Genomic DNA, 23,087 nt, shown 5'->3' on the forward strand with positions numbered 1-23,087 from the left:
TGCTGATTTTATAGTGCTAGCTCACTGAGATACCATGTTGCAGTTTAACATGAATACCCCACTCAGACACAGTATACTGACTCCGAGCCGACCAGTCCTTGTTTTAGCCCACTGAGATACCATGCTGCAGTTTAACATGAATACCCCACTCAGACACAGTATACTGACTCCGAGCCGACCAGTCCTTGTTTTAGCCCCTTAATGCCGAGCGTCAGACAGGGTAACAACAAGTACCATCTTTTAATGATTTTTGCTATGACGCGGCAGGGTATCAAACCCCAGGCATTCCCTTCTCCTGGCAGACTCTCTGCCACAAGACCATGGTGTATGTTTATTTGAGAGAATGAACAGTAACAAGAGTCCCATAATAAGCCCATTTTGCCCATTCCATTAAGTGAAAAATATGACTACAGTGGTCCCTCGCTACAACACTACCAATGGGGTCCAAATAATTGGTGGGCGTTATAGACGATGAGCCGTTTAACCGAGGGCGAGGCGGGGGAGCGCGCTCGGCAAATCTCAAATCATCAATATGTGTTTATCTCACGTCACGTCAAAATAGTATATATTTTTATGGACCTAGATCTACCTGTAATATCATTCATTTATTAAATCTGTCACATTTCTAAATGTCTGAAATACGTATTCCATTTCAATTTATCATTTTTTATCGATAAATTAAAAAATTATTCACTATTTCCTGCGATGTTATTGAAAATAAAATTCTCGGACACACATTTTGACAACGGGTCCGCATCGAACATGTCAAAGAGCAAAATAAAGACGTTTTAAGCAAATCTTTAAATATATTATACAAAGTGATAAATAAAATCAACAAAAATATATCTAAAAGAAATCAAACTTACATCTAAGTTATTATTTCCATCGTTTCGTGCGATCGCGTGTAATGTTAGTCAAATGACATCTCGGTTTTCGTCGCCTTGAATTCTCGGCTTGGACACAACGTTTAATGCAAAAATATATGCATGAAAAATCTTTGTCACAGCTCGTAACCTAGCACGATACATTCACGAAGTTCCATATTTTTAATATATATCGTGATTTCCTGCTTAAAACGTTCAGAATAACACGATTTAACAAAAAATCTTTCGCCAACTTCTGAAATTTATCAAACACGAGCTTGGTATCACAGCTATAATTTGATTGGCTGCCTGAGGTCACGTGCTCAAAATTGACCAATCACGAAACTTGTAGCAGATTTCGGCAAGAAAGCGTCATTAGAAACAAATTTTAATCCAATGAAATCGCTTGTTATAACTACGGAAAAAAACCAGGCGATGTTACGAAAGCGCAATTACAAATGAATGACCACCGTGTTGTGACAGCAACTACATGTGTGTGACAGTGTCGCCACAAATTGGATTGCCCACTAATTAAGAATATAAACTTCACTTGTGGTTCTCTTTTATTGCATGCATGCGCTTCTAAGATCAAAGGATGTATAGTGTGAAAAGTTAACTAGGCTAGTTGAACAATCGTATTTCCGGGACTTGCCGCGGATATTTTCAAACAGATTGTTAGAACTCCATTCAGCGATAAACGGTTGATTATGCAATGAGAAGCGTTATGTGCAAATGAACAACGAACAACAATACAATTATGTCTGTGTAACACTCTCAGTATTAAAAGTGTACATAAATTTTGGGAGCCATGCGTTATCGCTCGTAGTAACCGAGGTAGCGCTTTATCGAAGAGCACAATAGCGAGGGATCACTGTACTTTGATGTGACAAATGTTATTCTACAGTCAACTTTAGTAAACTATTGACAGCTTTGCGACTGTTTGTCTCTGAATAGTTAGAACGTGTTGTATTTTTGAATATAGATTCTAACCCTTTCTCACGTTTACTCCTGGACTATGCATATATAACAGTTGTGTGTATTTCCTCCAGGAGTTCTGTTTGTAAATATATTCATCTAAATTGTCAAAGAGTGTTTAAAATATTATCTATAAAGTCAGTCTTTTCTCCACAATGTCAACGTCACATGACACCTCATCACCTTTCCAAATGAAAAAATAATCAAGTAAATCTACATCTGTGTCCCTAGTGAGTGGATGCCATTGTGGCCATATTGAAAATGTAATTTTGGCCTTTTACTCCTCCAATTCTGCATGTCATTGTGAAACTCTGTACGCAGTAAGAGGTTCCCATGCAGATTATAGATTTATGTTGTTTAGTATCTTTCACATACCTCCATAAATCTTTCGCTTCATTTTTTTTTCATTTCTTCTTAAATCACTAGATTTCTGAACAGAAACTTTTATCTGTAAACTTACTCCCAAAACTTTGAGCCAATGTTCAAGATGGCAGCTAAGGGAGCCATATTGAAAATAGTCCTGTCCACTTTTCATCCATTTCTCTTTGTCTTTATTAAATATGCAAAATTATATGGTATGTGTATATGGTATATATGTTTTGTACTGTACTTTGTGTCTGGGTAACGTGTTGAAAGTAACCTGCATCATCAATACTTCAATCACCCATGACAACCTGCTGCTGCTGTGTGGTGTAGTTGCTATTTGTAACCAAGGAATCAAGCCATGCTCTGGTTCCAGCAAGAAGGAAACTAGTGAGTGCTCTGACCAATGAGTGTTCAGATTACAAACAGCAATAGACTGCCTCCGTGGTCTAGTGGTAGAGCGTCCGCCCGGAGAGCGGAAGGTCTGGGGTTTGATCCCACATTATACCAAAACACTTTAATTGATGGTACTTGTTGGTACCCTGTCTGGCGCTCAGCATTTAGGGGTTAAAACAAGGACTGGTCGGCTTGGAGTAAGTATACTGTGTCTGAGTGGGGTATTCATGTTAAACTGAGGCATGGTATCTCAGTGAGCTAGCACTATCAATCGGCAGGAGTCCGGACTAGTACAAGCAGCCACTAACACACACACACGTACATGCACGTCGCTATATAAGTGCAATAATCTGGGATGCGACGTTAAACCAAGTTTCACCTCACCTCACCAAAAACAGCAATATGTCCCATGCAACATGTGCTCCAGCCTTGAGGCCATCTACACATTCCTTTAATGTCAAGCAACTACAGCCTTCACACAAAATCCATGCTCTGAGTAGGCTCATTTGACTTCCTTGAGTTTCAGCGTAATTCATGTAAATATATCTTACCTCAATTACATGATTGTCATACATCCTGTGTTGTGACTGTCATCACTCTGTACAAGTCTTTAGATTTTCAACAGAAGTCCTCTTCACCGTCAAATATCCATAATAAGTTGTGCATACAATAGTATTCAGCTGCCCAATGCTCCAGTGCATGCGCAAGGCAGGAAACCTCATTACTTTCCGGTGTGTCAACATCTTCTATATGAATTCATGGATGATGGTGGGTGGTAGTGTCTACAAACCTGTGAAGTATTATTTGCGATGGTGCCATCTAATAATAATAATAATAATAATAATAATAATAACCAGCCTGACTGTGCCAGGACCCAAACCCTCTTTTTTATTTTTTATTTTAATCTGTAATTAATAATACTAATGATAATAATCATCCATTCAGGATGCACCAGTTAATGCTCATGGAACTACACATGTTTTAGCTAATTTAAGTAGAGTGAAACTAGACTAGATAATGTTGTTTGAAGAGATGACCTTTGAAAGATAAGAGGGATGGTGGTAGTTTGAGACCTGATGGCAAATTGTTCCATAACTAAGTCTAATGACTTAGTCATAACTAATGAAACAATATCTTCAGATGCCTTTCTGTGTCTTGCATCAGTTGTTCATTATGAGATCAGAGCCATCTTGTGGCTTGTATTTTGGCAGAAGTTCTGTCACACCGTTGCAGACCCTTGCATGCATGGTAGCATTTGTATGCCAGTGCCAGAAATGCTGGCTATTCAATTCTGCTATTTTGCCTTTTGGGTCCAACGGAATCTGTTTCAGGGGGGGGATAATCAAGACTGGTTTTTTTCTGGCATTGACATTAGAATATATTTGAGAGGCAGCCAATGCAGGGATATATCTAACTAGGTGTTACAGGGGTACGTGTTGAAGTTCTTGTGATGACACATACCATGGAGTTGTTAATAATGCAACAAAACCATTTCAATATCCAACAGAAATCTCCGCATAAATCAGAGTCAATTTTACAATTCCGACTATAACATGAGCATGTGTTTATGAATTGCTATCAAATAGTGATGATACCAGGTGTTTGCGAAAAGGTGAGCATATCCTGCCCCTGGTGGCACCCATCACAAACACATTCAAAGGCAAGTAAATTGTTGACCTGAAAAAACATGGGAACATATGGTGCGAGTCAAAATTTCGGAATTGCATCAGATGCGTCAAATTTGGAAATGTCCTCGACATGTCTACCATAAGACATTTTGAAAGCTTTACTGAGGCCTTGAATGTTGTAACTTAGATCAAACCACTTCTGAGCAAGAGATGTATGATACTCTTTGAAATCTTGATAGAAATGATGTTTCAATCTACCAATTATTCACCTACAAGTGTGTCATACATGCACAAGGTTTGACTCTGGGACATATTCCTGTTTTATCTTTTCTTTCAGAAATGGGGGCACGGGTGGCCCAGTCGTCTAAGGCGCCATGATTCGCTGTGCAGAGTTGTGTCCCTTGGGCATGCCAGAAACCTATGGTTGTGGGTTCGAATCCCAGTTCGCCCCGATTAAGTTTCTAGGTTTGTCAGCACCATACCCGTGCTCATGGGTTTCACCGAAGTGGTAAACATCTGAGACCTGCATCACTTCGGGCTTTCCTCACACAATAAGCTGCGACATAACTGTAATACTGTTAAAAGCGGCGTAAAACACAACTCACTCACTCACTCACTCACTCTATCAGAAACAATCAGGTGAGCTACAGCGCCTCTAATGCATCTATGTTTTGTGGATTATGTAAACACTCTACCGTTACTACTTGATTTGTATTTTCACAAATTTTTATTCTGTCTTCAGAAATGACATGTCATATCCGAATTTTGTACGTGACATGTTGTCAATCAGTGATGCTATCCTATTTTAAATAGGTTCATAGAAAGATGTTAGCAAACAACTATTAGCAAGGTAAGCAATAAATGTTGGTAAAATGTTCGTTAACTGAATACAATTTAGACTTGAATGGAAATATTCCAGACACAGTGCCAGAAACAGATACTCAGGATTCTCTGCTATCCAGACTCCATTGTTTCAAAAAGTGTCAAAATGCCGTTATCGTCTGATGGCTGTCATTGGCATGGTGTCCCCTCGGACAGCAGTGGTTATCTATTGCCAGAGCCACTTGTTTATAGGATATATATGCAAATTGAATGAGAGGGTTCTGTCTATAGGCTGTGCCCTTTGGGGATTCCAGAAGAGTTGGTCTCCGTAGCCTTTCTTGTTAAGAAGGTGGGAGATGAAATTATAAGGTCATTTAGGATGCTCATCATGATAGTCTTCTTGATGTGGATAAAGTTCTGTGGTTTGATGGCAGATTTGGTAGATTTTTAGATTTATTGAGTACGGTAAACTACGGTTATACCAAACTCAAAGGGACCACTAATTTTAGTTCGTTATAACCGTAGGTCATTATAACAACTGAATTTCCTCACTCTTGTCGCATTTTATAGACAGCATATATACACTTCAAAGGCTATTGGCTAAGTGAGTTTTTACTATTGTTAATTGAGGGAGTAAAATCAGGATGAGTTGTTAGTACTTAATCCAGTTAATCACTTGCCTTCAATTGTTTATTGCTGCTTTTAACAGGCGCGCATGGCCGGGGATGTTTTGATAGGTTGATTGGTGACACGTCTGCAACTCAGAGATCACGAGTTCGATATAAACAAAAGCATTTTCGTAGACAGAGTGCACATGGGACCACAAAGTGAGTTTGCTATGAGTTTTTTCGTTATATCCATTAATTTAATATAATAAAATATACAGCCAATGTCCGGGACTGAAAAAACAGTCCGTTATATCCATGAGTTCGTTATAAGCGTGTTCACTCTAAACATAGTTTACTGTATTTGATACACAGAATTTCAAACTGAACCAGTGCCGTAAGCTGTATGAACAATGTAACCTTAATACATCAAAGATTCAGAAATACCCAAAATGTTAAATGCAGTGTTGGGAAATACAAAAGTTATCAATATGTTTCTGTTGCACTCTCTCTAAACGTGTGCTCAAGGACATCATGACATGGGAGATTGCAATATTGTCATGAATCAATGGTTGGTGCTTATACTGCAATGAGAACCTTAGTGGAATTCTTCTGTCAAAATGCTCACAACATAACAACCATGACACCATGTTGAATTCCATGCTTTTTCTGACCAGGAGTGACCAACTCCGTGGTCTAGTGGTAGAGCATCCACCTCGAGAGCGGAAGGTCCGGGGCTCGATCCCTGGCTTCGTCACACCAAAAGACATTAAAAGATGGTATTTGTTGTTACCCTGCCTGGCACTCGGCATTAAGGGGCTAAAACAAGGACTGTTTGCCTCAGAGTCATTAAACTGTGTCTGAGTGGGGTACTCGATCATGTTAAACTGTTGCATGCTATCTAAGTGGGCTATCACTATAAACTAGTACAAGCAGCCCCATACACATACGTGCATGCATGTCACTATATAAGTGCTCATAATCTTGGATGCGATGTTAAACCCATTGCACCTTACCTCTGACCATCAGTTGTCAAGGATCTGTGCTCACACTATCAACCACTTGTTTAGCTCGTCCATGCACAGTTTCTTCCAGGTCATCATGTCCTCTGATATTGCTGACTCAAGCATTCAATACCATTCACTTTAGTTGTGGATTGGGATTAGAGACCATATTTAACATGTTCAATGCCTTTCTGTATAAGGGGGCACGGGTGGCCCAGTCGTCTAAGGCGCAGCAATTCACTGTGCAGATTTTTGTTCAGATATGTGAGTTACACAAATATCTTAGCGCAAAGATCGCTCTGAGGAATGGAGCCCCACATTCAGATGCCAACTTGTGGGTTCAATTTTTACACATGGAGACACTTTGTCACCGGTGCCCATTCATCTGAGGTGCAGAGATTCGCTGTGCAGAGTTGCATCCCTTGGGCACGCCAGAAACCTATGATCATGTGTTCGAAACCTGGTTCGCCCCGATTATGTTTCCAGGTTTGTCAGCACCATACCCGTGCTCATGGGTTTCAGCGAAGGGGTAAACGTCTGAGACCTGCGTCACTCTGGGCTTTCCTCAAACATTAAGCTGACACGCCCTTATATAACTGGAATACTGTTAAACGCGGCGTTTAACCAAACTTGCTCACTCACTCACTTACTGTATAATATTTTGGATTTTTTATATAAGTATTCTTTTATCAAGACAACACACAGAAATGTCCTTCTCATCTTTATTTTTTATCATTTGTATTTAATAATGGTCATGATCAGTATCCTGTATCAGTGAGTGAGGCTGCTTGTGCAAGCACCGGTGCAGCACTTTGGAAAAGAAGGATGCACTTATAACATAATGAAAGTGAATGGACTTAATTTGGGAAACAATTTTCAGTTGTTAGTCCTGAAAAATAGCAATTGTTATTTTTGTTGAAAACATGTCACTAGATAATTTTGTTATATATTTATTTTACATGAACATGATATGTAGGCTTTGAAAACAAGGGATGCACATCTTTGCATTAAAACGTTATTGTGGATCGTCTCAGTGTATTGTGCCTGTATTGCTCAAGTTTGCAGGAAAACGTTATTGTGGATCGTCTCAGTGTATTGTGCCTGTATTGCTCAAGTTTGCAGGAAAACGTTATTGTGGATCATCTCAGTGTATTGTGCCTGTATTGCTCAAGTTTGCAGGAAAACGTTATTGTGGATCATCTCCGTGTATTATGCCTATACTGATCAAATTTGCAGGAAACTGTTCCTGCGATGTAGGCAGACACAGGCGTTATTGATGCATTACTCTTCTTTAGAAGAATTCTTTTTCCATGGTTTCAACATTTCTTGACATGCAACATAATAAACACATGAGTCTTAACTTATTTCCCAACGTTTTGTCAAGATTACCCCTTTGCCAAGACTGGTGACGCAGTGTCCACATGGCCGTGCGAAGTGTGATGTATCGAAAAAGAATCCCATTAAACATTCTAAATCAACTGGTGGATAATACCCGAAGACCTTAAACTATGAGGACAGCTAGATCGATATCGCGATTGCAATTTCACCTTGTGTGGTCATGATCAATTGATGTTTGTGAAAGACGACCAAGAGGAGACATCTTGTTTCACCCTCTCCAACACCTATTCATTCTAAACCATTTTTTCTTCTTCTGTTCGGCTGATGCAATTGAATCGACGGTTACGTTCGATTGGATATTTAATCAATATCTGTAATCAAGAAGGAAAACAACAAATAAGACTTCAAATAGTTTGGTGGCTCATCAATGTCAAAGGTTTTTGCTTGGCTGAAATTTGTGGCCGATAGCAGCACGTTTCTGTTTCCGAAATAGGGTGTTTGTAATTAAGCTGTGTTTATCTGTCTCTGGGTAGGTGATTATCATAGCGATCGTGTAGTACAAGAACATAAATCTATAGAAATAGGTCTTCGATTGTCTTGTTAAACTGGCTTATATTTTTTACGAAATTAGTTCTTGTTTGCTTACTTGTTTTGAACGAAAACATTATAAACCATTTCTTAGCAATGAGCTATATGTTTCTGTTTCTCATTAGGGTTTGTTTGTTTGTTTGTTTAACATCACACTCAGCAATATTCCATCAGTCTGTAAATAAACGAGTCTGGACCAGACAGTCAAGTGATTGATACTATGAGCATCGATCCACGCAATTGGGACATTATGACGTGCATGAACCAAGTCAGGGAGCCTGACCACCCAATGTTGTTGATTGCCTCTTAAGACCATCATGGGTTGCTGGAGAACTGTCCTAAGCCCAGATCTTCACGGGGGATTAGAGATTAGAGGTGATTGGTCAAAACCTTTCAAATGTTTATGTTCTAGTGTCTATTTATCCTTTGTCTCAAGTTGCTGTTCCTGTGTCTTTTTATCCTTTGGTGTCAAGTTGCTGTTCCTGTGTCTATTTATGGGTTGTCACAAGTTGCTGTTCCTGTGTCTTTTTATCCTTTGGTGTCAAGTTGCTGTTCCTGTGTCTATTTATCCATTGTCTCAAGTTGCTGTTCCTGTGTCTATTTATCCTTTGGTGTCAAGTTGCTGTTCCTGTGTCTATTTATCCATTGTCTCAAGTTGCTGTTCCTGTGTCTATTTATCCTTTGGTGTCAAGTTGCAGTTCCAGTGTCTGTTTATCCAAGTTGCTATTCCTGTGTCTATTTATCCTTTGGTGTCACAAGTTGCTGTTCCTGTGTCTATTTATCCTTTGGTGTCAAGTTGCTGTTCCTGTGTCTATTTATCCATTGTCTCAAGTTGCTGTTCCTGTGTCTATTTATCCTTTGGTGTCACAAGTTGCTGTTCCTGTGTCTATTTATCCGTTGTCTCAAGTTGCTTTTCCTGTGCCTATTTATCCTTTGGTGTCAAGTTGCAGTTCCTGTGTCTATTTATCCGTTGTCTCAAGTTGCTGTTCCTGTGTCTATTTATCCTTTGGTGTCACAAGTTGCTGTTCCTGTGTCTATTTATCCGTTGTCTCAAGTTGCTTTTCCTGTGCCTATTTATCCTTTGGTGTCAAGTTGCAGTTCCAGTGTCTGTTTATCCAAGTTGCTTTTCCTGCGTCTATTTATCCTTTGGTGTCACAAGTTGCTGTTCATATGTCTATTTATCCGTTTTCTCAAGTTGCTGTTCCTGTGTCTATTTATCCATTGTCTCAAGTTGCTGTTCCTGTGTCTATTAATCCGTTGTCTCAAGTTGCTTTTCCTGTGTCTGTTTATTCCGTTTCTGTTGTAATATTGTGAAGTAAAAGACTAAAACAATTATATAATACTGTATGATAAAGGTTCAAATTTCTATGAACTTACATAGTGGTCAAAATATTTGTTTTGTATGGTCAGAATACTTTGAAATCTGTTTTTTTCATGTATTCACCATCTGACTTAAGTTATAGGAACAATGTTAAAAGAAATTTGATAAAATCGAAATGCTGATTATTTGTTGAAATATAATTTCTGATTATTTGTTATATATTTAAAATTTCAAGGAAGATTGGTAACATTTATGTTAATAATATATTTTGAAAGGCATGAGTATTTGCTGGATCTACTTGAAACTTTATTTCAGATGTTTGTTGAAACATCTTAGTTTTTTTGTTATTGATGTCCCAAAGGAAGGATTATTCTAGGAGAACGTATGTTTACCAAAATAATATATTTTGATGATATAGGAAGAAATCCAATACTTTCTTAAACTGAAATATTTGCAGTAAAGATCATATTTCTCAGGTATATTTTACTTTTGCAAATTATTTTTATGACAGAAAAAAAGATAAAAATTTGAATCTTCTCACTTTTTGTTAAACTGGTGGATTATCACTTCTCATTAACTCTCTGCCAACAGTTTAGAAAAAGTATTACAAAATGTTGTAAACGAATAACAGACATGGAAATTAAAAATTTGAAAATACACAAGACACTGAAATTAAAGGAATTATCTGCTTCATGAGCCTTTGTTGGCTGGTGATTAACTTCCAAGTTCTTATGGTGGAGTGTCTCTGGAGACGTAGGTAAAGTTAAGCTGACTTCTTCACTGACGCCCTCGCTGTTTGATGTAGGCAAGCAATTATCCTATCCCTTCAACACTGTTTACACCTTGTGGTCCTTTTTTGTCTGAACACGGATAGTTGGACACGGCAGATCTCATTCAGGAAGGAATGTTATTTGGCTTATTGATAGAAGTGTGAAAAGAATATGATGTGGATCAGAGGAATATTGGGACGACTTCAAGGTTTCTCCTGTGCTTCATTTTGAGAATCTCTTGTGAATATTTTTGTGTTGTATTCTCATAATGGAGTTTGTGTTCACAGTGTTTAAATCAGCCTGATGCCATTATTAATTGATGCAGCTGTGAATTGTAAAGCATTTTTTTAGTCAGATGTGTTTCATATGGGACTATGATTAAATTAATTAGATTACCTGAATGAATCTTAAGGTGACTGAGAATGGTTAAGTGCATGTGCTCACTGATAGTGAGTGAGTGAGTGAGTTGGGTTTAACTTCTTTGTTAACAGTTTTTTAGTTTTATCACGATGTAACAGCGATGTTGATAGTGGAGATGATGTTGATGGTGATGATAATGATGATGATGATGGTTGAGATGATGTTGATGGTGATGATGATGATGGTGGTTGAGATGATGGTGATGATGATGATGATGATGGTGGTGGTGGAGATGATGACGGTGGTGGTGGAGATTATGTTGATGGTGATGATGATGATGGTGGTGGTGGTGGAGATGATGTTGATGGTGATGATGATGATGGTGGTGGTGGTGGAGATGATGATGGTGATGATAATGGTGGTGGAGATGATGTTGATGGTGATGATGATGATAATGATGATGTTGATGGTGATGATAATGGTGGTGGAGATGATATGGTGATGGTGATGATGATGATGGTGCAGATGATGTTGATGATAATGATGATGATGATGGTGGAGATGATGTTGATGGTGGAGATGATGTTGATGGGGATGATAGTGGAGATGATGGTTGAGATGATGTTGATGGTGTTGATGGTGATGGTGATGGAGATGATGATGGTGGAGATGATGTTGATGGTGATGATGTTGATGGTGATGATGGTGGTGGAGATGTTGATGGTGATGATGATGATGATGGTGATGATAATGATGATGATGATGGTGGTGGAGATGATGTTGATGGTGATGATGATGATGTTGATGGTGATGATGATGTTGATGGTGATGATGATGATGTTGATGGTGATGATGATGATGGTGGTGGTATAGATGATGTTGATGGTGATGATGATGGTGGTGGAAATGATGATGATGATGGTGGTGGTGGTGGTGGAGATGATGTTGATGATGATGATGATGTTTATGGTGGAGATGATGTTGATGATGATGGTGATGGTGATGGTAATGATGATGATGATAATGGTGGTGGAGATGATGTTGATGGTGATTATAATGATGATGGAGATGGTGATGGTAATGATGATGATGGTGGTGGTGGAGATGACGTTGATGGTGATGATAATGGTGGTGGAGATGATGTTGATGGTGATGATGATGATAATGATGGTAATGATGATGTTGATGGTGATGATAATGATGATGATGGTGGTGGAGATGATGTTGATGTTGATGGTGATGATGATAATGATGATGTTGATGGTGATGATATAGAGATGATGGTGGTGGAGATGATGGTGGAGATGATGTTGATGGTGATGATGGTGATGGTGATGATGTTGATGGTGATAATGATGATAGTGGTTGAGATGATGTTGATGGTGATGATGTTGATGGTGATGATATAGAGATGATGGTGGTGGAGATGATGTTGATGGTGATGATGTTGATGGTGATGATGGTGATGATGTTGATGGTGATAATGATGATAGTGGTTGAGATGATGTTGATGGTGATGATGTTGATGGTGATGATATAGAGATGATGGTGGTGGAGATGATGTTGATGGTGATGATGATGATGATGTGGAGATGATGAGAATTATGATAATGATTATTATAATTATGATGGTTATGATGCTAATTATGATGGTGATGATAATGATGATGTGGATATGATGGTAATTATGATACTGATTATTATAATTATGATGGTGATGATGATAATGATGATGTTGATATGATGATAATTATGATAATGATTATGCTAATTATGATGGTGATGATAATGATGATGTGGATATGATGGTAATTATGATACTGATTATTATAATTATGATGGTGATGATGATAATTATGATAATGATTATGATAATTATGATGGTGATGATGCTGCTGCTGATGATGATGATGGATAAATGGCAAATTCTGTGTTTGAATGTATGGTTTGTTATAAAAAGTAACTGCCCACAGAGGAATAGTTGCATGAGACCATCCCATATGTGTGTGGAATTATCATCTATTACATGGCGCTCTCCCAGATATAAACCCATGGGGCTACTTAATGAAATTGATTGAAAGCCTGGCTACTGTCATAACAGGTTGACTTGCTGTGTCTACAGGACAGTTCTGAATAATGCAGTTCACTCAAGTAAATGCTTGAATATGAATGTCACACTAGTGGTTTACTGCAATATATGTGGCCACACCACTGAACAGCGGGGGATTAGCTGAAGGCTAAAGAGATTAAACAAATCATTACCTCTGGATTAGGTCCTTTTACTTCTGTCATGACACACACTCACCCCAAATTTCTGGATCTATAGGTATTAGATCTGGACAGAAGAGAATTTTTCTCAGCTCACGGATCCGCATGATGTATGTGTAGCAAGATTCTATTGCTTGCACAACTGATAATGGATAGTTGACAGGACTTCTGTTGAAAATCTGATAATTTTTGTTTTGTCATGACAGCTAAAATTAAGGATATATGGCTATGATGTAATAAAGGAATGTTCTTTGAATTAAAAACAAATTCTCTGCAAAACAATGTAAGCAATGATATAATGATAATTTATTGCATTTGATTATGTGCATTGGAACATATTTCTGTGAGATGAGACTGACAGTCTCTAAAAAATTAAATAATATGTTGTTTGTTGAATAGTATATGTCTGTTTCATCAGTTGTTAAGAGACTTAATTGACTGGCGCCATTGATTAATGTGGAATTAAGTTCGGTTGTAATTTTTAATGACACAATGATACATGAACAGGCCATGAATTTAATGAATGTTTGTGGTACTATTTACCTGCCATAAGTTTGTTTGTTTGTTGTTTAACGCCGAACTCAGCAATATTACAGCTATATGACGGCGGTCTGTAAATAATCGAGTCTGGACCAGACAATCCAGTGATTGACATCATGAGCATCGATCCACGCAATTGGGATCGATGACATGTATCAACCAAGTCAGCGAGCCTGACCACCCGATCCCGTTAGTCACCTTTTACGACAAGCATAGTCGCCTTTTATGGCAAGTATGGGTTGCTGAAGACCTATTCTACCCCGGATCTTCACGGTTCTGTAATCTTAGGTGGTTGGATTTGTATGTGTTATTGAGAATTCGATTCTTGGAAAATTCATTTGGAACTGATGGTGTTACTCAATAACACCCGCATATCTGAAAACACATAATATGTTTATCAACTTAATATAAGATGGATGACTACGTAATAAATCACAAAGAACAATGAAGAGCAAAGCATGGTTTATTTCACGATAAAACATTGTTCTATCATGACGTCATTTCTAGAGATTCAAACATGCGCCTGCAACTTGATTGCGTCATAATTGAACGATGTTATTTTTGAGAGGGGAGTGTCTTGTGAGTTGTTCCTAAATGATGTAGCTGAGCAATGTAGATAAACATGATGGCCGAACAATTGCTTCTAAAAGTGGGAGAGAAGAGAAAATCGGTATTGGGAGAAAAGGTATAGATAATCGACATGGAAATTGTTAGAATATGCAGAAAGGAACAAATTTACCCTCCCTGTGCATAAAATTGACTTGTCCGTAATTGACGCGATTGGATTCTATTCAGGGAGTAATCATTCTTTAATTACGGGTAAATATTATAAAGGCTGAATGTAAGTTGATATCTCATAGAGATAATAAATGACTCTCATAATTTAACAGAGGCAGTGGGGTAGCCTTGTGGTAAAAACGTTTGCTCGTCACGCCGAAAACCTGGGTTTATATCCCCACATGGGTACAATGTGTGAAGCCCATTTTTGGTGTCCCTTGCCGTGATATTGCTGGCATATTGCTAAAGTGGCGTAAAACCATTTCACCTCACTTTAAACTCCCATACAGAACCTGAAATGAAATTATCAAACAAATCCCAAGCAAGTCTACAATTCTTTGGCAAGTCTACATTTCTTCAGTTTCAGAAAATGTGATCCTTTCTATAAATATTTTGAAGACAGTTTGACAAAGCAAATCTTAAAATATTTTCATTTACAGATTAAATGTTAGTCCAGCCCAGGGCCTCCTTCCAAAAGGGATCATAGTGCTATGACTAAAGAGTAATTTTTGTTCAGGTATGTGAGTTACACAAATATCTTAGCGCAAAGATCGCTCTGAGGAATGGAGCCCCACATTCAGATGCCAACTTGTGGGTTCAATTTTTACACATGGAGACACTTTGTCACCGGTGCCCATTCATCTGAGGTGCAGAGATTCGCTGTGCAGAGTTGCATCCCTTGGGCACGCCAGAAACCTATGATCATGGGTTTTAATTCCAGTTCGCCCTGATTATGTTTCTAGGTTTGTCAGCACCATACCCGTGCTCGTGGGTTTCACTGAAGTGGTAAACATCTGAGACCTGCATCACTTTCCTCCCACATTAAGCTGACACGTCTTGATATAACAGGAATACTGTTAAAAGCGGCGTTAAACCCAACTCACTCACTCACTTTGTCACCTCGATTCCACTGGTCACAAGTTTCACCAAAGTGGTAAATGTGTATGCCCTGCACCTACAGTTTCCTTCCACACAAAAACCGATTGAAGTAATGACACAGGGGCATAAAAGGCCTCATCACTCCCATCAAGGGCCCAAATGGCCCTTTACTCCCTGCCACTCCGAACCTACACCGCAATATTCCATTTGTCATGCACCGGGTAATGGGGAGACCTGGGATGCTGCAGGATGCATGGGAAGCCCTAGAGAGTATGTACAAGTAGATTAAAACTTCATTAAGGGATTACAGAGGTCTCTTAACATCTATCAGAATGTTTATGTGATTCAAAGTGGAAGTTGACTGAGTACTTCTACAATCTGCCGAAGACAGCCACCAGTTAGGTGTTGTGTTTGGGTGTCATCAGAAAGGTTAGATGTCTGGTAGCTTCGTATCATCTATAATATATACATAATGAAGTTTACATAAACGCTGCAAGGCTCCCCTTGAAAATATATATGTTTGTCCACACATTTCTTGTCAGTGTTGAAAGAGGTACAGTCAACTATGTTCCTATGAACACGCTTATAACAAACTGACCGATATAATGAACATATTTTTTAGTCCCAGCCATTTGTTGTATATATGATTATAACAAACTACGGTTATACAAACAAAAATTAGTGGTCCCTTTGAGTTCGTTATAACAGTATTTTACTAAAGGTAGTTTTTTTATATATTTTTTTACGATCAATTTTTACTTGCATTATAGACAAATCGATAGAGTTCCATAATGCAATGATACCATCAACACTGTTGGCAAATGAGAAGACTAACTCAGACCTCAAGAATAATTATATTGAAGTCAGATTTCTTGTGTGATTGTTTTCATTTCCCTACACAAAGTAGAGCTAATTCATGGATAACAACTTCTTTATTTACTCTAAAGGCGATGTTTCAGTATAGATCCTTATACTGTTGTCAAGCAAGGATCTAAACCGAAACGTTGCCTTTAGAGTAAATAAAGACGATGTCATCCATGAATTATCTCTACTTTGTCATCTGTCAACTTGTAAGTAATGCCTATCAAACAATTCATTTACCTACTTATCAAAATGTATCAATTTTGTCAAAATATAATTAAAGTGCTGTCATGAAATCATTTTTGATTGGCAGTTGGAGTACAGTCAAACATTATTTTTATTTTACTTTGGCCTAAACCCACTCTGTGACTTGAGTGGGGCATTTGTGGCAACTTGAGGATATGTTTTTTATTGATTCTTACCATGTTAATCTGATTGTCAGGATGTCAAGGATCCATTTTTTTACTACTGACGTGTTTATTTAGCTGAAACATGAAATGGTCTGTTTGGGAAGATGTTAGTGTGATAGATTTTTGTTTGCTTAACATTTATATTAAATTACAAACACAAGAATGTTTCAATAAGTTATGAGTATATATAGTACTCAGAGCCAATCTTAACACAGAACAGCTTGGTAGGTGCTGCATTATTTATTGTGGTTTGATGCCTTTGTACTTGCCTGTACTTAGCCCAACACACCAACATCATGGCAGCAGTCAGTGTTAGCGCATGCTGGGCGCTGCATCATTAATACTGGTACAATAGCTTTGTGCAAATGTGTATGTACCGTATTTTCTTGAGTATAGTGCGCACCCGTGTATAATGCGCACCCCCCTCTAGCGGGTTCAATATTTTGAAAAAAAATAAATTTGAATATTATGCGCAGAAAAAATTACACCGTACCCTTTCAGCGAAGTCCGTCAAACGAACGGGTGATGAGAAACTTCGTCAGTACATATTCGAAATTTGAGATAAAAAATCACCAGACATGTTTATTTACCGATTAAATAGTATTTATTGTTCTGCTAGGCATTGTTTTATATCCAGGGATTAAGATTACCTTGTGTATTGTCTCGTAAACTAAGCCGGAAACAGCAATCAGCTGTACACACGTTTTCCGGTGATTCGGTCAAGACACACCCAATGATATAACTTTATAGGATTTTTAATGCAAAGATCGGCACAAATTGTATCTGAAACTATTTTTTTTATCAGGAATAATATATTCCATTGTTTTCTTAATTATATGCAGCCTTTACTAAACATATTTAAAATAATGATAACCCTAAGCGAAGCAGCTGATCGCTATTCCCGGGTGTTATTTTTTACATGGAACCAATCTGACCAGTCACCGTCAAGGCTCACGCGCACATGATCGCGTGATCGCGAGAATTTCATGTTGACATAGAATCGTCAAACAAAAACAAATATGACTTTTAACGAGTCAAAGTATGTCATTTATGATATATGTATTCATTCTCTGTCAACTAAAGTTCGTTTCAAGGCGTCAATAGCGGTATTCTGACCGTGGTTGCTGTTAATAACGGTGAGTTGTGCGATCTTCCGATCGCTTCACACACGATTGCGCCGAAATTAATAAAATCAATATTAAAAGGAATTTTGAATAAAATTAATGAAATAAGTTACAAACATAAGTCCAGATATACAAAGAACACTTTTTATAGCCAGACAGTGTAATTACATGATTATTTTGCGTACTTCATTATGGATTTGTTGACATGGTATTTCCGGTGTTACGTGCTCACGGTAATGTCTTTCCATGGGGGAAAAAAACATCTAAACTCATAATTCGTGTATAATGCGCACCCCCTTCTACACAGCTGTGTTTTTTGGAAAAAAAGTGCGCACTATACTCAAGAAAATACGGTAGTCCAACAACCACAACACAAGCACAGAAGCCTATAAAGCTACCACCAGTGTTAAATTAATAGTGGTAAGATTGCTTTGTACTAGGGTGTATTTGGCCCAGCACAGAAACCTATAAAGCTACCACCAGTGTTAGATTAATAGTGGTAAGATTGCCTTGTACAAGTGTACATATAGTCTACTACAATAATCTTAGCATATATATATATCTACTAATGAAATGTATATTTATAGTTAATGGCTCAAAACCAATCTTAGATAATATCACATACTGTGTGGACACTGTATGGAAAATGTGTTACAATCATAATTATACAACAATAATGATAACAATAATAACAAAATATAATGAGAACAATGTTGACAATGAGTGAGTGAGTGAGTGAGTGAGTGAGTGAGTGAGTAGGGTTTATGCCACTTTAATTAATATTCCAGCAATATCATGGCGGGGGACACCAGAAATGGGCTTCACACATTGTACCAATGTCAGGAATCGAACCTGGGTCTTTGGCATGATGAGCGAATGCTTTAACCACTATAGGCTACCCAACCACCCTTGTGACTATGAAACGATAATAGACAACAGTAATCCCTTGTATGGAGCTGAATCATTTCTTGACATCCTTGTAAGAAGCTGAATCATTTCTTGACATCCTTGTATGGAGCTGAATCATTTCTTGACATCCTTGCATGGAGCTGAATCATTTTTTGACATCCTTGCATGGAGCTGAATCATTTCTTGACATCCTTGTATGGAGCTGAATCATTTCTTGACATCCTTGCATGGAGCTGAATCATTTCTTAATGTCCTTGTATGGAGCTGAATCATTTCTTGACATCCTTGTATGGAGCTGAATCATTTCTTAACGTCCTTGTATGGAGCTGAATCATTTCTTAATGTCCTTGTATGGAGCTGAATCATTTCTTGACATCCTTGTATGGAGCTTAATCATTTCTTAACGTCCTTGTATGGAGCTGAATCATTTCTTGACATCCTTGTATGGAGCTGAATCATTTTTGAACGTCCTTGTATGGAGCTGAATCATTTCTTGACATCCTTGTATGGATCTGAATCATTTCCTATTTAGAGCGTAAGTGTTTCTTATGATAGAGAGAGTCATCATTTCTGTCTCGGACAACAGTAGGATAGAAAAAAGTTCATGCTTAGAAATGAATTCTGGGAAATGAGAATATTTCTGGGATTTACAGACTTGTTAGAACCAGCCGTCAGACAGTCATCATGGCAACACAGATGTGTACTTTTGTGGAAATGATTTCAAAATGTCAGACTTTAAAATACACTACAGTCAGACTGTGGTAATGTCATACATATCTCAATACAACTTACATGAAAAAAAAAACAAGATGGAGGAGAACTTAACTTTTGAAGAAATATATGACTATCACACTGACATGAAACAATATGTTTTTTAAAGCCCATTGTGATATATATGTCATGTTGTAATACCATTAGAAAACTTTGTGTTCTGCAGCTTGTAAGCTATGATAATGGTGGAGGGATGCTGACAGTGTGTCCAGTCTTATTTTCAAGTTTTGTTTTCCAAGCCCTGTTAACGCATTATGCTGCATATACAATTAGATGAAAGATTGGTTTTGCAACATAAAAACCTTCTGACTCATTTACTGGTTCCAGGAAACCTAAAAAGAGTTTTGTCTCCTTTAGTTTTTTGATGATTTGTTTTGGAAGTGTTTTGAAGATAATTAAGTTTTTACCTTATCAAGAGAAGTTCACATTGCCATTCCTGCAGTTGGCAGTTCTATTCTCTTTGAGAGTCCACAGAAGCCAAGCAATAAGTGTTCTACTGTAGACATCACAACAGGAGTTGAGCAGTGCATGTGTTCTACTGTAAGATTTACAAATGAGATCCTGAAGTTCATGTGTTCTGATGGTGCTGTGATTAATGGTAGCTGAGATGACATGTGCTTGAGGTGGCAGTGAGATGTCTGGTACTGTGACTGAAGGTGGTGGTGAGATGTCTGAGACTGAAGGTGGTGGTGAGATGTCTGGTACTGAGACTGAAGGTGGTGGTGAGATGCCTGGTACTGAAGGTGGTGGTGAGATGTCTGAGACTGAAGGTGGTGGTGAGATGTCTGGTACTGAAGGTGGTGGTGAGATGTCTGAGACTGAAGGTGGTGGTGAGATGTCTGGTACTGAGACTGAAGGTGGTGGTGAGATGTCTGGTCCTGAGACTGAAGGTGGTGGTGAGATGTCTGCTCCTGAGACTGAAGGTGGTGGTGAGATGTCTGAGACTGAAGGTGGTGGTGAGATGTCTGGTACTGGAGGCGATGGTGAGATGTCTGGTCCTGAGACTGAAGGTGGTGGTGAGATGTCTGCTCCTGAGACTGAAGGTGGTGGTGAGATGTCTGGTACTGAGACTGAAGGTGGTGGTGAGATGTCTGGTACTGAAGGTGGTGTGGTGGTGAGATGTCTGCTCCTGAGACTGAAGGTGGTGGTGAGATGTCTGGTACTGAAGGTGGTGGTGAGATGTCTGGTACTGAGACTGAAGGTGGTGGTGAGATGTCTGGTACTGAAGGTGGTGAGATGTCTTGTACTGAAGGTGGTGGTGAGATGTCTGGTACTGAGACTGAAGGTGGTGGTGAGATGTCTGGTACTGAAGGTGGTGGTGAGATGTCTGGTACTGAAGATGGTGGTGAGATGTCTGGTACTGAAGGTGGTGGTGAGATGTCTGGTACTGAGACTGAAGGTGCTGGTGAGACATCTGGTACTGAAGGTGGTGGTGAGATGTCTGCTCCTGAGACTGAAGGTGGTGGTGAGATGTCTGGTACTGAAGGTGGTGGTGAGATGTCTGGTACTGAGACTGAAGGTGGTGGTGAGACATCTGGTACTGAGACTGAAGGGGGTGGTGAGATGTGTGGTACTGAGACTGAAGGTTGTGGTGAGATGTCTGGTACTGAAGGTGGTGGTGAGACGTCTGGTACTGAGACTGAAGGTGGTGGTGAGATGTCTGGTACTGAGACTGAAGGTTGTGATGAGAAGTCTGGTACTGAGACTGAAGGTGGTGGTGAGACATCTGGTACTGAGACTGAAGGTGGTGGTGAGATGTCTTGTACTGAAGGTGGTGGTGAGATGTCTGGTACTGAAGGTGGTGGTGAGACATCTGGTACTGAGACTGAAGGTGGTGGTGAGATGTCTGGTACTGAAAGTGGTGGTGACATGTCTGGAACACATGTGTGAGTCCTCAACAAGCACAGATGCCTACCTTCTCCTTCCTCTGCCTCACAGTGTCAGTTTCATGTCTGTTTCATGTTGAATTTGACTCTTGCCATTTCTTGTTAATGTCAGCTACTTACATCCACAAGCCAATATATGAACCGTCAGTGGACAATGTGGCAGAGTTGGATCTGCGTTTGCCATGGAATAATTCCACTGTAGCCATTGTAATTGATGCCCAGTGGAAGAAATGTCTGGCGTTGTCAGTGTGTTTAGCTGGTAAATCAAACAAAAGATACGAATGTGCTTATGTTGCAAATAAATGAGATTTATGTTTGTTCTGAGACAGCCTTTTCTGGAGTTATAAGTTTGGTACTTCAACGAAAAGTCAGTTGGTGAAGGTAAAATGGATTGTTGGTGGAAGGAGTTCACATGCTTAGAATGGATTTCTAGAAGGTGGGGAATGATATAAGCAATAGTATAGATGATGACTTGTATCTTCACACTTTTGCAATATTTTGCTGAGGTTTTTTAACTTTTTGTGTCAGCACAACTCAAGACATCAGTCAGCCCACCTCAATCTCACAGGCCATCTTCGCAAAGATTAAGAGGAATCCATATAGAACTGAATTCACTAGTTTCATTACTTCGCATGACTGTTATGTAAAACAACAACAACAATTTACTGCAGGCATGAACCTTATATAAATGTTGCTCATTATCAATTTGTAAAACAATTTTCTATTATAACCATCAATAAATCTTTCAAACTCTTAAGGGGCCCCAGGCCTAATGTACCTATCACAGAAGTGTTGCACACCATGTCATCTATTATGTACAAACTCCGTCCTTTATAACAGTGTGTGGTATACAGAAATGGACATGTTTTGTGTTGTAAATTTATGTAGACTGTTCAACACATGTCAAGATTTCACAATATTTTGATCATTAAAGTAATATACAGGAAAATATGTTTTCCTCACTGTGGACTAAAATGGTCATACAATGAAAAAGGGATATTCATCCTTGATAGTTTGGATATTACTCATTTTACACAATTGTTTTGAGTTTTTGTGTTTCGCCCACTCTCCTTTCACAGATCATGGGATGAACATCAAAATCTTGCCAATGACTTATATTTCTTTATAGTTACATGTAGACCCATGTGTGTGGTCTGGCTCGTGCCCAATCTATTGATGCTCATACTATCAACCACTGGGTTGCCAGGCCCGGACTTGATTATATCTTTCACAGTCGCTCTTTCTATCCCACGACCCGTGAAGATCAGAGGTAGAATAGGTCTTCAGCAAACCATGCTTGCCGTAAAAGGCGACTATGCTTGTCGTAAGAGGCAACCAATGGGATCGAGTGCATGTCATCGATCCCAATCACGTGGATCGATGCTCATGATGTTAGTCACTGGATTGTCCAGATTCAATTATTTACAAACTGCGGTCAATTAGCTTGAATATTGCTGAGTGCAACAACAAACTCACTCACTCACTTTCTATCCCCGAGTCACATGTTATGGAATTAAAGACAGCACATCGATATTTTCTTGAACAGGATCTCGAGGACTTTCCATTTGATGAAGTCTCGCCCAAAAATATCTCATGTGGCATGTGTTAGATGAGTGTTTCTGGTATGTG

General features: G+C 38.8%; 1 protein-coding gene across 1 annotated transcript in view; it reads right to left on the minus strand.

The window, feature by feature from the left end:
- Positions 1 to 22,031, minus strand: part of LOC125376018 (histidine-rich glycoprotein-like) — a 35,132-nt gene extending 13,101 nt beyond the window's left edge. Inside the window, exons 1-2 of the mRNA XM_048387189.1 lie at positions 22,014 to 22,031; positions 20,218 to 21,445 (exon numbers count right to left, since the gene is read on the minus strand). Coding sequence (XP_048243146.1) covers positions 20,218 to 21,445; positions 22,014 to 22,031 — 1,246 coding nt within the window. The remainder of the gene's footprint in view (positions 1 to 20,217; positions 21,446 to 22,013) is intronic.
- Positions 22,032 to 23,087: the final 1,056 nt, after the last annotated feature.

This window comes from Haliotis rufescens, unplaced genomic scaffold, assembly GCF_023055435.1.
Source record: "Haliotis rufescens isolate VD_foot unplaced genomic scaffold, xgHalRufe1.0.p SCAF_68, whole genome shotgun sequence".
Lineage (NCBI taxonomy): Eukaryota > Metazoa > Mollusca > Gastropoda > Lepetellida > Haliotidae > Haliotis > Haliotis rufescens.